General features: G+C 40.1%; 2 protein-coding genes across 3 annotated transcripts; both read left to right on the top strand.

Moving 5' to 3' along the window:
- Window positions 1-2,186: 2,186 nt before the first annotated feature.
- On the top strand, window positions 2,187-8,138 carry parp3 (poly (ADP-ribose) polymerase family, member 3). Of its 2 annotated transcripts, none has more exons than XM_037102330.1 (11): window positions 2,187-2,338; window positions 2,644-2,843; window positions 2,944-3,069; window positions 3,316-3,501; window positions 3,630-3,768; window positions 4,270-4,493; window positions 4,593-4,748; window positions 4,867-4,956; window positions 5,040-5,217; window positions 5,325-5,468; window positions 7,121-8,138. In XM_037102330.1, exons 2-11 carry the CDS (start codon window positions 2,661-2,663, stop codon window positions 7,291-7,293), a joined length of 1,599 nt encoding a protein of 532 aa, XP_036958225.1. In that variant the 5' UTR covers window positions 2,187-2,338; window positions 2,644-2,660; the 3' UTR covers window positions 7,294-8,138. The 2 variants fall into 2 exon arrangements, with proteins under 2 accessions (XP_036958225.1, XP_036958226.1); XM_037102331.1 differs by having other exon boundaries at window positions 2,188-2,338; window positions 3,316-3,495.
- Window positions 8,139-8,656: 518 nt separating this feature from the next.
- Window positions 8,657-14,571, top strand: gpr61l (G protein-coupled receptor 61-like). The gene is made up of 3 exons (XM_037101553.1): window positions 8,657-9,732; window positions 9,871-9,923; window positions 10,819-14,571. The coding sequence occupies exon 3, from the start codon at window positions 10,874-10,876 to the stop codon at window positions 12,167-12,169; it is 1,296 nt and encodes a 431-aa protein (XP_036957448.1). The 5' UTR covers window positions 8,657-9,732; window positions 9,871-9,923; window positions 10,819-10,873; the 3' UTR covers window positions 12,170-14,571.
- Window positions 14,572-14,847: the final 276 nt, after the last annotated feature.

Genomic DNA, 14,847 nt, shown 5'->3' with positions numbered 1-14,847 from the left:
GTAGGAGCCAGAGTTTGAATCATCAACCTTGTAAATGCAGACAGTCATTTACTATTCAAAATATATAGGATGATGTTAGCCGAATAATTAAATGTGGAATCAGTCTGGGTTTGAATTTTGGGCTGTCTCATAATAATCAGCTTCAATCTTCACCATCTGCCAAGACCAAACAGTCTCTCCATGAAAATTACCATCACAAATATCATCATCTGCTGATTTGGGATAAAATGTACCAAAGCCGTCCCAGGAATACACACAGCAGTCATTACCCCTGTGTACACAAGGAATTGCTTTGAAAAATAGATCCATGCTGTATCTGTGATTTAACACTGCCATCTTGTGTCCAAATTGTTTGATCTAATCTTGTGCATTGCAATATGTAGGCAGCCCAGGGGCTTGCTGTAAATAGAGTATTTACATACGCAGGAAGTGGACTGATAATCGGAGCACTGTCTCACTTTATTAGATCTTCTTAGTGCCCATCATCAAATTAATATATAAACCAGGTACAGCATGTACTGCAAAATCTTCTTGCCGCAATTGAAAGAACAAGTGTCAGCTGGTGTGTTAAGGTAAGGAAATAGCTGCACCATATTGAGTTTAACATTTAGAGACATGATTCTGGTAAGTCATACATTCTAAAAGGGAGAACACAGTGATCAAATACAGGCGATTTGAATTAAAAATGAATGCCAACAACACCACCTACTTTATGCAATATTAATTAGTAATTAAACACAAGACACACACTACTCAGCTGTGAAATTATTTTACAATACACATCTTTAGTTATCTTCCCTGAGCCAATTAAGTGTATTATTAAAAAAGAGGTACCATGTTGGAAGCTTAGTTTCTTGATGGAATTCACAATGTTTGTACTAGGCAACTCGAAAATAGAAGAGAAATAGGGAGGTCATGGAATATTTTTTTCCTTCTTCCTTCCTTTATGGACTTGTCTCTAACACAGCCCTCTCCAGTGTTTCAACTCTAGTCACCTTTCTGTTAAATTCTGTTAAACAGTGACTTTGAACTGGGACAGGTAAATAGTGCTGTGCCCTATATACAATTTGATGTTTTTGAAGTTTGCAAATAACAGTTCAAACTAAACTTGACTATTGTCAATTGCTAGTAAGACTTTATTTTGCTGGTCAGATAAAGTGAATTTAAGACATCTCATTAACTTATAATTTAAAAACAAAAACAAAGCATACATCATCAATTGTGAACTTGCTGTTGTCTAAATGTTCCATATAACAAACCAGTAGATTTTTCTTCATAGCTATTGCCAATTATAGTGCTGAAAAGTTACAAAGTACCTTTCCTCAACTTCGGCACTTGTACAATTTTGAGGCTCTGTAATTGAATGTAAAATCCAATTAATTACACAACATTTTCCTCCAACATGTAGTATAAAAAGTATAGTGGTAGAGTGCTCATGATCCAAGACAACAGCGTCACATAATGAGACTTGTACACTGCACTTACCTTACCTTTTGAGGTACTTAATACTATTTTTTATGTTCAATACAGAGGTTCAACTAAAAACAGGTCTAATCAGCAACATACCTGTGCAGGTATCAGGGGGCTTTAATCTATGACAATTATGCATCCTATTTAATAAGCTGATCATATGTTTTGTGTGTAAAATCAAGGTAATTATGGAAATAAAATATAGATTTTCCCTCTGAAATGTGGTTGAATAAAAGCATAAAGTAACATGAACTAGTCATAAAGATAATATAGGACCGTATTTTCTGGTAATGCTGCTACAGTAACAGGATTTGCAGGGCTTCAGATTTCAATATAGAATTATAACACTGTAGTGTTCTTACTTTTAAATTAGTATGAATACAGGGGTGTTTTGTTTCTACCCTCTGTTAAGCAGGCTAACTTTAGTCAACGTTATTTGTGTGAATTTTGTCTGGACAGTTGTATTATTCCAAGACTCGTTGTCTTCTTATTTGGGGTACTTCACTTAGGCTGTCACATCTATAGATATTAACAGAAGACAGACGTGGACATTAAAACACGACAAGGGGATATTTATCGCTTGTTAAAACACAACTGAACCAGCACACATACCGGCGTCATCTAGCTAGGTGGCGGTATATCCGTCAGCTAGCTCTGCAGTTCATGGACTCCACCCGAGCAGCAGCAAGAAGCCAGAGTCACACAGCCGAGCTCCGCCTCTTCCTCTGACTGTAAACTGAACGTAAACTTCCCGACAATCACTGTGAGACAGCCGACCTCAGACACCGCCAGCAGCAAGGGGACCCCACCTGCCCGACCGCCTGCTCGCCTGCGCTCCTGTCCCCCACTGACACTGTTAAAGTTAAAGGTGAGTCCCAGCTGAGGGGAATTCGGGTCGTCTTCGGATTGAAACCGGGAAGTGCGCAGGATCTCCGTCGGCCTTGATTTTATAAACACATCAGAACTACTGTTGAATCCCCTCAGTTGCGGTAGTACACAGTAGCTGACCTGTAATAACGAGCGGTAGTTACCAAACTGTAGTAACTACACGTGATTGATTGGGATTGATTGGTGTCGTTGCACAGCAGCTGTGGGTGAGCTGAGCGGTGGGGGCATGTCTGAGCTTGTCCAGGCATCATGCCCACACGATAACCACTGCAAGTTTCTGTGCAGGGTCTTCAGCCAGGACCATGCCACCGAAGAGACGAGCTGCTTCTGCTGCCAAAGCAGGCGGCAAGAAGGCGAAAGAAGAGCAGCCGGCAAAGCCCAAAGACGCCTTCACCTCTACTAAAGAGGCTCTCCTGGCTGCAGGGTCACAGGTGAAGGGGAAGAAGAAGGTGGATGAGCAATGCAAGTTGTTAGGTTCTAGAGAGGTAAGACAAGGCGATGTGTGACACTGTCCTCAGTCACATGCAGCAGGTGTATGCAGTCATATTCAAAGAGAAAAATCATGTTCTGTGTTGTCTTTGCCAGGTGTATGAGGACTATGCCTGCATGCTCAATCAGACAAACATTGGACATAACAACAACAAGTTTTATATAATTCAAGTTGTCCAGGCAGACGACGGTTACTACTCGTGGAACAGATGGGGCAGAGTGGTAAGATTTGCTTGTGACAGATTCCCATTAAACTGTACTTCTTTATGTTTTGTGCTTTTTAATATTAGTAACTTGTACACTGGGATTACAACACTTATTTGATTCCCATTTATTTTATTCCATATTTTATTTGTGCATCCATCCACATTCGAAGGCTTGTTGAAACGAATGTCTAAAGTAGATCAGAAATGAGTTTAAAGGAAGCGTGTGTTAACGCTGACTGCCTCATCTCTGATCTGAATTCAGGGGGAATCTGGCCAAAACAAACTTAGCAAGATGGATAAGCTTGAAAGTGCCATCAAGGACTTTGAGAAAAAGTTCAAGGACAAGACAAAGAACAACTGGAGCGATCGGTCCAACTTCGTGTCTCACGCTGGGAAGTACACACTGATCGAGGTGGATGGGGAGGAGGACGCCGAGGTCAAGGTAAATGTGAGTCTTACTTGGACAAGGAGCGCATGATCTAATAGAACCAGATAACTATGTCAATGACACACTTCATCTTCTACCTTTGCAATACAGTTTAAGCCTTAGCGAAATCTCACCGGCTGTACTTGCAGGTGGACAGTGTCGACGGAAAGGTCGTCAAAGTCACTAATAAAGTCCTTCCCTGCACCCTGGACGCCGCCACGAAGAACCTCATCGAGCTCATTTTGAGCAACGACATGTTTAAAGAGGCCATGGAATGTATGAACCTAGGTGGGTGTGTCTCAAGTCATCATCCCTTTTTATGCAAACAGGTTCATCCAGTTGGCTTAAGCTCAGTGTGCATAAATAAATACCTGGTCGGTAACAAGCCTGTTCGGCTGTTTCCTCCTGTTGCTGTCAATGGCCTGCAAGTCTGAAAATACTTGAGCTTTTTTGCTTCAAAATGTAGAAAACTTGGTGGCAGAGAGAGCAGAGTGTGACATTTTAATGACTGACCGAAGGGTGAAGTCTACATTTACACAGAACATCTAATTACCTCAGCCTTTTGAACATAGTTGATCAATATCTGATTGAAAGCTTTATTCCAGACTCAACCACAGGGAGGTCCATAGTACAAATCAAGGGCTATGATAAAAGATCATTGTTGTTGCATGTAATTTTGGAAGTAAGTGAAGTAACAGCACCTTAACATAAAATACAGAATGTGAGACCCCTTTTCTGAATCCAGTTTGGTTGGATTTGTGGTTTTCTGTGTTTGTGTGTTTTGTATAGACATCAAGAAGATGCCCCTGGGCAAACTCAGTAAGACACAGATTGCAAAGGGCTTTGAAGTGCTGGAGGAGATCGAGGCAGCAATGAACCAAAGAGGCGGACGTGCACGTCTGGAAGAACTCTCCTCTAAGTTCTTCACCACTGTCCCGCACAACTTCGGCCGCCAAAGACCTCCAACCATCGACAACAAAGAGATCGTGGAGAAGAAGAAAGAGATGCTCATGGTAAGATTGTTTTTTAAGATTACATGTTTGGATGAGTTTCCTTTCGATTATGTTTTTTTTAGTCTTTAAGTAACCTTCTTTTCGAAATGCCCTGGGAAGGTGTTGGCTGACATTGAGCTTGCACAGACTCTGAAGTCCGAGACGGAAAAAGCTCAGGAAGAGATGATAGAAACAGTTCCTCACCCTGCAGACCAGGACTACAATTCTCTTCACTGCAGCCTCACTCTTGTGGACACAGGTTCAGACATATATAAGGTGCTGTATCATAAGTTATCACAAGGTTCATAACTACAAACCAGTAATTACTATAATGACAGGTCACCTTCCGTTCATGGTGTCCGCCAATATTAACACATTTCTTTTGCTTTTGAAGATCATTGAAAAATATCTGAAAATGACGTCAGAGGGCTCGTATTGTAAACCCAAAATCCTCAATGTTTTCGAGGTTGATCGAGAGACAGAGGTAAAACTACTACAGTCAGTCTTATTTTATGTGATATGGAAGACTGCGCTCCTGTTACCTAACACATACGTTGCACATTGCAGGGAACACGGTTTAGTGAGAATGACAATCTGGAGAACCGCCGTCTGCTGTGGCATGGTACAAACATTGCAGTGGTGGCAGCCATCCTGAAGAGCGGTCTGAGGATAATGCCCCATTCAGGAGGCCGCGTTGGTCGCGGTATCTATTTCGCATCTGAAAACAGCAAGTCTGCAGGTTATGGTGAGGCTGAATGAAAAGACAAAGATTGAATAAGATAATAACGACACAACAGTCATAACAATAATATGCCGTTTGTCACATTGTCCCACTCTCTTCCACGTTTTTAGTGAGCACCTCTAAAAATACTGGAGTGATGTTTCTGAGCGAGGTCGCGCTCGGCAAAGAGAAGACCATCACCAAAGACGACAGTTCCTTGAAGAAGGCTCCTGCAGGATTTGATTGTGTGGTGGCAAGAGGAAGCGTGGAACCAGGTACTGTTCTTTCTCGGCTTTATTCATTCAGTTATAAACAGCCTGTGTCAGTTTATTGAGAGAGCCATGTGTAGTTTGTGCTGAAAGACAAAAGCAGTTTAAAGGTGTAATGTGTAAGATGTTGCAAGACTTTTAACTGAAAAAGAAAAAATGATGTAGAGTAGTAACAAGTCTAAGTAACAATATTGATGTTTAGTCAAAGACATCTATGTATTGTGTTGCAGAGATGCAGTCTACTGACCATGGTGTGCTATATCCACTTCAGCCCTAAAGAGGCGACAGTTAAATAAATTAAAGGTGCCATATGTAAGAATGTGGCCAAAAACGGTTACTACACTCAAATTCAAAATACTGCGGCGACTTGTATCCGCCTCCTCCTCCACCCCCTCCCCTCCAGACTATTGCTGCTAATGTTTGTTTCTATTATCGAAATGAATAATGTTACTTGACAGTTCAAAGTATTCGAAATGTCAATCCCTGTCAAGCTATGATGCTAACTTAGTTAGCCAAGCTTAACTTACCTGTCGAGGAGAAGAGTAGCCAATTCTGCATCCGTTTTCAAATTCCTCTCAACTTTCAACTGTCTCCACCGTTCAAATGCATATCCAATATAGACCCTCGCTTTGCCTTGAATTTTATCTTGGCATTTTTGTGATTCATAAGGAGGTCTTTTAGATTTCGTTGCCTCCGCCATTGTAGCTCAGTCGTAACTGACAACCTGTGGTTGCTCAGCAGCTGAGACTCTACTGACTGCAATGATTTGTAGACGGCGGTGGGTGGCGCCACATGCCAAAACATGATTTCAAAACATCAACATGATTTGCGGCCTGCAAAAGATTTTTTCTAATTACGAATGTTTTTGCTGCACTGTTGTTGTTGGTGAGTTCAGTATGCTATATGAACATTATTCCTGAGTCTCTGTGACATATTAGGATGATTTTATGGCCCGTTACTTTAGATTTCTTACATATTGTACCTTTAACAAAATAAACCCACAAATCAAGAAAATAGATCCTTGCACATGTATTTTCTTTACTCAGCTGAAAACATATCACTGTTCCACTCCATTAAGTTTGTGAAAAAAAACACCGTACAAATTGATCATAAACAAAACAAAACTCACTAAAACAGTCTTTGCCTGTCTTTTGACCATCACCCCACATAGATTTTACGTAGATATATTTTGCAACCATTTTGCATTTGTATGTTTTTACACTTGTATACTTATTTTAAAAAACCCCTCTGAGTGATCAAAGCCTTCCACAATTGATTAAGTATTTGATAATCTGCCCTTGCTGGTGGTCCAGACATACTCCAGTCAACTGAAGAGGCCACTTTTTACAATTAATGGCAGCTAGTAGCTACAGCTACGATTGAGCAGCAGTTGGTGGTTACTCTGGTGATATGCTGCCTCCCACTTGTTCGTTGCAGTCTTCTACAGGTGGCCATATCTTACAGGTTGCACCTTTACTTGTATTTCTATACTTGTACAACAGCAACTCACAAATACATCCACAAAAAATATGTAGGCAATGTTTGAGATAATTTTTTTTCCATGAGAGGTCTTCTGCCTCCTTTTGTGACCAGTTGATGAAATATGATATCATGTAGCATCCTTTTCTTGGTAAATGTGTTAACTCCTGTGTTTTCAGATCCATCCAAAGACATCTTCATCACCCTGGATGGCAAGCAAGTTGCTGTGCCTCAGGGTAAACCCATCAAGCAGCCCCAGTTCTCAGATAGCCACTTTAGCAACAGTGAATATCTCATCTACAAAGAAAGCCAGTGTCGCATTCGCTACCTGCTGGAGCTGAAAATGAATTAATACTGCTTAGCCTCTTTAGAAAGAGAAAATTTCCTCTATACTGTATACGGGGCTTCCTTAAAGGCTTTGCTGTGCTTTTTCTTAAGATGATATGGATATTGTCTTTATAACAGTCATTGTGCAGATATACCTTCCATGATGCCTAAATGACTCACACTTCTCTGTGCCTTATATTTTGCCCACTGAAAAAATGGCCTGAGTGTGATAGATTGCACTTCTGTTATAACAAAACAATAATTTACTCTGTACAATGAAAAACTCTTCTTTTTCACTTCTTACTTGATCTTGATTTTTTAATGTTCAAAAGGCCACTGGATATTTGTTTGAATTCCTTTGCTGCACCTTTTTTTAATTTGGCACTGAGTACTTTACCTTTTACATTTTGCTTCATTTAATCCAAATGATAATGCTATTATTCACCTGTCCCTAAGAAAGAAAATATATTTGAAATGAAGGAGGAATTTTCTGCATCCTTTTGCAGTTGAATAGGCATTTTGAATGTTGCTATATAGTAAAACAGAAATAAAAATGATACTCTATGCAGAGATATGTTTACAGGCAAAGGTAAAGTGCAATTTGTGGCTAATGTTCAAGCATTGGCATACATCTAATATCCTCATTTAGCTGTTAAGAAAGACACTAAAAGTGCTTCTGCAATGCAAAGTAATGTAACGTGTAAGTTATGAACAGCCCGGTAGGTCTTCTAGCATCAGTACAAATGTCATGACACCATGTGGTGTCAGTAATAAGCGACTCCCTTTGTAATGTAATTGCCTCAGCATTTTTGCACTAGATATTACTTGAATCAAATGTAAATTGGTGAATAAACTAAAGTGGCTCTCCTACTTGCTGAAGTTGTTCTTCATGTTCTTGATATTTTCAGTATGCTGCTCAACTATATTTGATAATTAATTAATTAATTAATTAAATTAATTAATTAATTAATTCATTTTATGGCAGCGATACAGCTAGAAAAAAGACAGTGATGATGGTGTGTGTGTGATCAAGTTCATCTTCAGATTTATGTCATGCGTAGCAAATTGGAAATGCATATTTTCAGTAATAATATTAAGACTTTATTATTTCATTACTTCATGTCGTGCTTTTCATGATTCTCAAAGACACTTTTAATAATACATTGTATAAGGAAGAAACAACATCAAATGATCATTGTTTGGATATACCTAATTTCTTGACTTGGAGTTCAGATAAAACAATCTGCTCTCTGGCCTACCAGAAAGAAGAAGAAATTAAAGTGCATGGGAATCTACAAAAGACAAATAATAATAATAATAGTTATAATGTAGAGGCTAACCTTATTCCAACTCTGGTTTCTGTCTCCTGAAGCAGGTCTATGGAAATACATTACATAATTATGTTTTTTAATTCTAATTTCAAACTTGGAAATCTAACCAACATAAACAAGCCTATTAAGTTAATTTTGCACAGCCTTTTGGTTCTAAAACAGGTAAAAGTGTTTCAGTCTGAGTACTGTTTTAATGCTGCTCATCAGATTATGGGTAACCTGCATACATTTAATGCTGGTCATACTTTTTTGTAGTTTACAACACTAATTTGATCAACAAAGCTGCTACAATTACAGGCCAGAAAAATTCAACACACTGCTTCTGTTAACTAAGAAATAGACTGTTTGGAGGTGGATGAAACATGCACTATTGTCTTTTATATCAAATATAACTGGAAAAGAAATGTCAGCAGAGGCACTTGATACAGTCATGAAGATGGGCTTTTGAGGTTCATTATTATATTCAGGTGATTGGGTCAGAAAAAGATACAGTATATATATACAATATACTTAATATACAGCAAAATAGTATGCATTTTGTTGTAGTGCATTTTTATTTTGTGTTCCATTTATTCCCGACTCCTTGTCAGCAGAGCAGTTAGATTCTTCAGTAACATCACAGTTTGCCTCTAATTCCCTTTAATATGGTAGGAATTAGGACCCAGGGAAGACTGGGCTCTTGAAGTGGGACAGTGGAGTGTGTGTCTATTTGAAAGAGAAAAAAAAACCACTCACAATACAATGTGTGACAGTCACTGCCATACACAGCACAGGACAGGAATGAGCGTGTTAGTGGAGGAGAGACAGGAAGCATCATGTCACATCTCAAATCATCATGGAATCAGTGATCAGCTCTTAAGTAAGTGGAGATACACATATGTGATCAGTGTGGACCCCCAGGATCCTCTGTAAAGAAGAACCAAACCTCTGAACCTTAACTGGACCTCATTGTGTGGATTTTCAGCTGGAGGTGCGACTCGTACTTTTCAGGAAAAAGAATAAATAACGCTGGGCTGCCTCTGGTTTGAGCATATCGAAACATACGTGAGATTTCAACAGGAGCTTTGTAAAGCAGACACCCAGTCAGCCTGTTAAGTCTGAAGTGAATCGGCCACACAGACAGTGGATCATGGGTAGGTGCTGTATGTGTTTTCATATCTATTAAAATATAGGTATTCAGATTAAAATCTGGACAGAAATTTACAATAAATCAATGATCTAACAATGACACTTGAGGGTGTTGATATTGCCTTAATATGTTTTTCTTATAGTATTTTTTCACAATCAGCACACCATTGCATCCTGCAGATATGATGAATTTCAGGTATTTATATTTTTTTCTTTGTCTTTTAAAAACTGAAATGGATTAAACCTAATTCCCTGGAACAGTTAGTGAAAAAGTGTGCTCAGAATAACGTGGAAATAATCTTTGTCTTGAGACTGCATGAACATCATGTTCAGCGCTTTAAGAGGTGGAGTGGGTGAAAGCTTTGCTTACCTGTTGATTGACAATGCTTGGCACACAGGACTGTCTTAAAATTTGTCCAATATCATGGCATTATAATGTTGTCTTTGTGTATATTTCCAACGTAAACTCACATGCACATTAGTTTTTGGTCTCCTATTAAAGCAGTCTTTGGTTGTGTATGACACCATTTAGTATATCACATCAGTTTGTTACTTCTTTGTCATAAATTCTGATTTATTTTATAACATTCAAGAGTCAAAGACATTTTGTTTCTTTAAAGAGGATTCACATATGTGAGGTTAACCAAACTAATATATTGGACCTAAAACCAAAGCACTTTAAATACGATTGTAGGCAGGGAATGGCTCGGGCTACTGAACTGTGTCAATACTTTGTTCTCACTCTATCTCTATATATCTGTAACAACAGTGTAGAATGGCCTGCAGGGCACCTAATGCTGATTTTACATAATGAAGTTAAGTCATTTCTTTATTTTACTGTAACGAGTGAAACACTGTTGTAGTTTTCAATTGATGATAAGATCTATTTTTCAATGAATCAACGTGATTTAAAATAATCTAACCTAATCCTGCATCCATATCCTTCTATGTCTGAATTTCTCTACATGTTGTACAGGTGGAGGTGATTACATACAGTATATGTAGCAGGATGGACGGTGCAGGATCTTAACTGCCTCATATTTTGTGTTGTTTATGTTTCTGTAATAACCGTTCCTGTCCTGTCAACACAGGACATCCACACATGAAAACATCTGAGATCCCAATGGAGGAAGTTATGAATGAATAATGGCCGACAAGACTGGTCCCATGATCGCCTCAGTGCCAAATCACTCAGTGGCAAATCTCACCACTGCCCAATGGGAGCCCAATCCTACGGTTCCTGCCAATGTGGGTGTCGTCACGAGCTCCCAGTCACAGATCAAAGACCTCTTTGGGTTGTTCTGCATGGTGACCCTTAACCTCATTGCTTTGCTGGCCAACACTGGTGTGATGGTGGCCATTGCTCGCGCACCTCACCTGAAGAGGTTCGCTTTCGTGTGTCACCTTTGTGGAGTGGACCTGCTGTGTGCCATCCTCCTCATGCCTTTGGGAATCATATCCAGCTCGCCGTTCTTTGGCACCGTGGTGTTCACTGTTCTGGAGTGTCAGGTTTACATCTTCCTCAATGTTTTCCTCATCTGTCTGACTATTCTCACCATCACAGCCATCAGTGTGGAGCGTTACTTCTATATCGTACACCCCATGCGTTACGAGGTCAAGATGACCATCAACCTTGCTATTGGTGTCATGCTCCTTATTTGGGTCAAATCTGTCCTCTTAGCTCTAGTTACGTTGCTTGGGTGGCCAGCCTATGGACATCAGAGCTCTATAGCTGCAGCTCACTGCTCTCTCCACGCGAGCCACAGTCGTCTAAGAAATGTGTTTGCGGTGCTCTTCAGTGTGGTCTGTTTCCTGGTTCCTGCTGTGGTTATCTTCGCTGTTTACTGTGCCGTGTACAAGGTTGCTCGTTCTGCAGCCCTGCAGCAAGTCCCTGCCGTGCCAACTTGGACAAATGCAAGCCCCGCTAAGAATCGCTCGGACTCCATTAACAGCCAGACCACCATGATCGCCACCACCCGCACTCTGCCCCAAAGACTATCTCCAGAGAGGGCCTTCAGCGGGGGAAAGGCTGCCCTTACTTTGGTTTTCATTGTGGGCCAGTTCTTGGTTTGTTGGTTGCCCTACTTCATATTCCACCTACACATGTCTCTGACTGGTTCCATGCATAGCCCCGGGGACTTAGAGGAGGCAGTCACCTGGCTGGCCTATTCCTCCTTTGCAGTTAACCCGTTCTTCTACGGCCTGCTGAACAGGCAGATCAGAGAGGAGCTGATCAAGTTTCGGCGCTGCTGCTTGACCCAGCCGGCGGAGTTTGGGGCATCCAGCCATGAGGGCTCTCTTCAGGAGAACTTCCTCCAGTTTATCCAGAGAACCAGCGGCAGCACAGCTGAAACCCCGTCCAACTGTGCAAACTCCCGTCCCAAAAACACTACAGACCAGGGGGTAAAGATCCCCGGACAAATACCTGAGGACCACTCTTAAAGATTTGACCAATAGAGTGATAGACTACTGTACTAATATTTGAGCCATGTCAGTTTATGTTTGTTTTATTATTTTGCTCTCAATAGGTCCAGATTTAATTTTATCTTAAACTAGGTTTATTCTTTTATTCTGATTTTGTCAACTTCATGGGCTTTACATGAGCACCCAGCGATCTATAGGTGTGCAAAAGGGTTTTTAGCTGAAAACAATACTGACATGCCCATATTTAAGTAAAACTGTCATTCCACTCTGTTCTGTTCAGACTTATCCACTTGATTCAGATAACCCAGTTGACTGAGGCCTCATATCATCTTTGGGTGAATTTAGGATAAATGGAGTTCTCTGAAAAATGAAAATTCAGTAGTCAGCCCCATGCCAACACAAAGTCAGGGGAAGGGGTAGTCCAAAAAACATCTATAGCTTGACAGCAAAACAGCACTGCAGCATGCTGAAGCTAATGGTGACGTGTTTTATTACATAAAAAAACAAACAAACAGACAAACATAGGATGGCTACATTCATCATTTCCGGTGTAATCCAAGATCGTATACTGATTTCAAAAGTTGTCATTGAAACACTTTAATGAAGACGCTTGATTAAGCTGAATTTTCATTATAAAGGTTTTTTTTTTGAGGAAATCAGTGTGGACAAGAGGAACAATTACAGAAACCAATCCAGTCCTTACAGTGCAAATAGGGATATGTGAGTATTCTATTAAGATAGAAAATATTTGAACCCATCCCGTAAATATATTGTAAATGCCCGTTGCCTTTTATTATCTCATGCAGCAGGCATTCTTATTTCAGGCAAAGGTGCTGTGGCTGCACTGAACATAAAATATCGAGGTAGTGATACTGTAAATGTTCCTCTGTGCATATGTTCCATTCACATTACAATATACCTGATTGTAATGATGTATGTAGAAATGTTTTATATGTTTATAAATGTGAAAATCTGGAGTGTAACTGCAATAACAAGGATGTTGTTTGATGACTATTTAAATGTTTTATTGTATTTAATTAGGAACCATTTGTTCTCCATAAGAATATGATTTGGTTCCACTGTATCATTTTTTTTCATGTCATAACAATATGTATACTGGTGACTCACTCAGTTGTATTTTGTAAACATTTGGGTGTAAACGTTGCCACGCAGTGGTCTCATAAATCTAATGAATAATTTGATAAACAGCAGCCTCGCACATCACCGAATGATCCTTTTAGACCACTGACACAGTGTCCTCCTATGAATCTTAGGGGACAATGCCCCGGAGTTCCTGTGAGCAGCAGATATGCCGATAGACGGTGATTATCATCCGCTCATGCTGTCATGGAAATTGAGTGAGCCTGTGACTCACATAGCAACGAGGACCCTTCATCAGCTGGATGTATGCTTTTCTGTATGTTTGAATCCTGATTGGAGTCTTCTTATTCTGTATCATGCCTGCTTTCCACATGCAGATTGACACACCCACACACACACATGCACACACACAACCTTCAAGTTCAGCTACAGGCACATTAACATGTGAATAGAGGCTGAGGGTGAGGTAGCACAAGCCCCTGCGAGCATGGACTGCTGTACTAGTGACATGGGTACAGTGAGGCGGAGATAGCGAATTTGCAATGGAAATCAGTAGTGTCCATTGATAATGCTCTGAGAGTGGCAACAAAGTGCCATTTTATGGCCTCTGCTGTTTGTATTAGTCTTTCACAAAGAGCAGGAATGGTGAACAGAGAAGAACAGTGAGGTTAAAGCAAATAATGGCAAACACCATTTTGCGGTATTGCTCTTACATAACTGTGGTTGTGTATTTAATGATACTTCGAGGTGAGGACTGCATTAGTCTTTTTATCAGGAGGATGTGGGCACTGCACAAACACACACAGCATGATTGAGTATCATGGTGGGTTATTGGTTATTTCTCTCTTTTACACTCCTTCTCTCTTTGACTAATTTTATCCACCTAAATGTCTAATAATGAAGCCAGCAAAGCAAATTTTATAGTATCTATCTGCTACTCAGAATTCAGGGCATGACAGCTGCTGACTACAGAGGTAATGAAAAATTTTTTTTTACAACGTGCATGTTGGGATTTGAAGTTCATGAACCCTTGGGGACAGACAATGATAAAAACAGAGTTGGAACAAGACATCAAATGGACCTAGATGTAAGCTATGAATACAAATCAGGGCACAGTCTGAATCTCTCATCATGACCTGTCTGAAGAACTTTTCTGTTATGCTCTGTCACATCACTGTTCACTACATTCAGAGCTCTGTGCTTTCAGACAAGATTTTTAAATAAAACCCAGATAAGAGCATGTTGTTCCAGAAGCATGTTGTTCCAGAAGCATCTGCATGGGCAGGTGACTGCTGGAGATCAGCACTTTTGATTTCTCCTCTCAGATTTAATCAAATGACATGTGGGTAAATGGAAAATGCCAGTTCGGATATTTTCGGCCTTGTATTTTCATATCTTTCTATTTTTTATATTTTTTTTTGTTATCTGTTAGCTTCATGAAAGGATTTCACTACTTCTTTGTGGATGTTCATAACGTTTCTGTCTTTGACGCTCTCGGTGTGGAAACTTTAAATTCCAGACGTGTGGAATCTGAGTGTGGTCTATACACTGCACTGATCACAGAAGACAGCGGGAGCAAAGATCACCTACTGAGC

This window comes from Acanthopagrus latus, chromosome 6 (assembly GCF_904848185.1).
Source record: "Acanthopagrus latus isolate v.2019 chromosome 6, fAcaLat1.1, whole genome shotgun sequence".
Classification (NCBI taxonomy): Eukaryota; Metazoa; Chordata; class Actinopteri; order Spariformes; family Sparidae; genus Acanthopagrus; species Acanthopagrus latus.
This window is presented reverse-complemented; position numbering and strand designations above follow the sequence as displayed.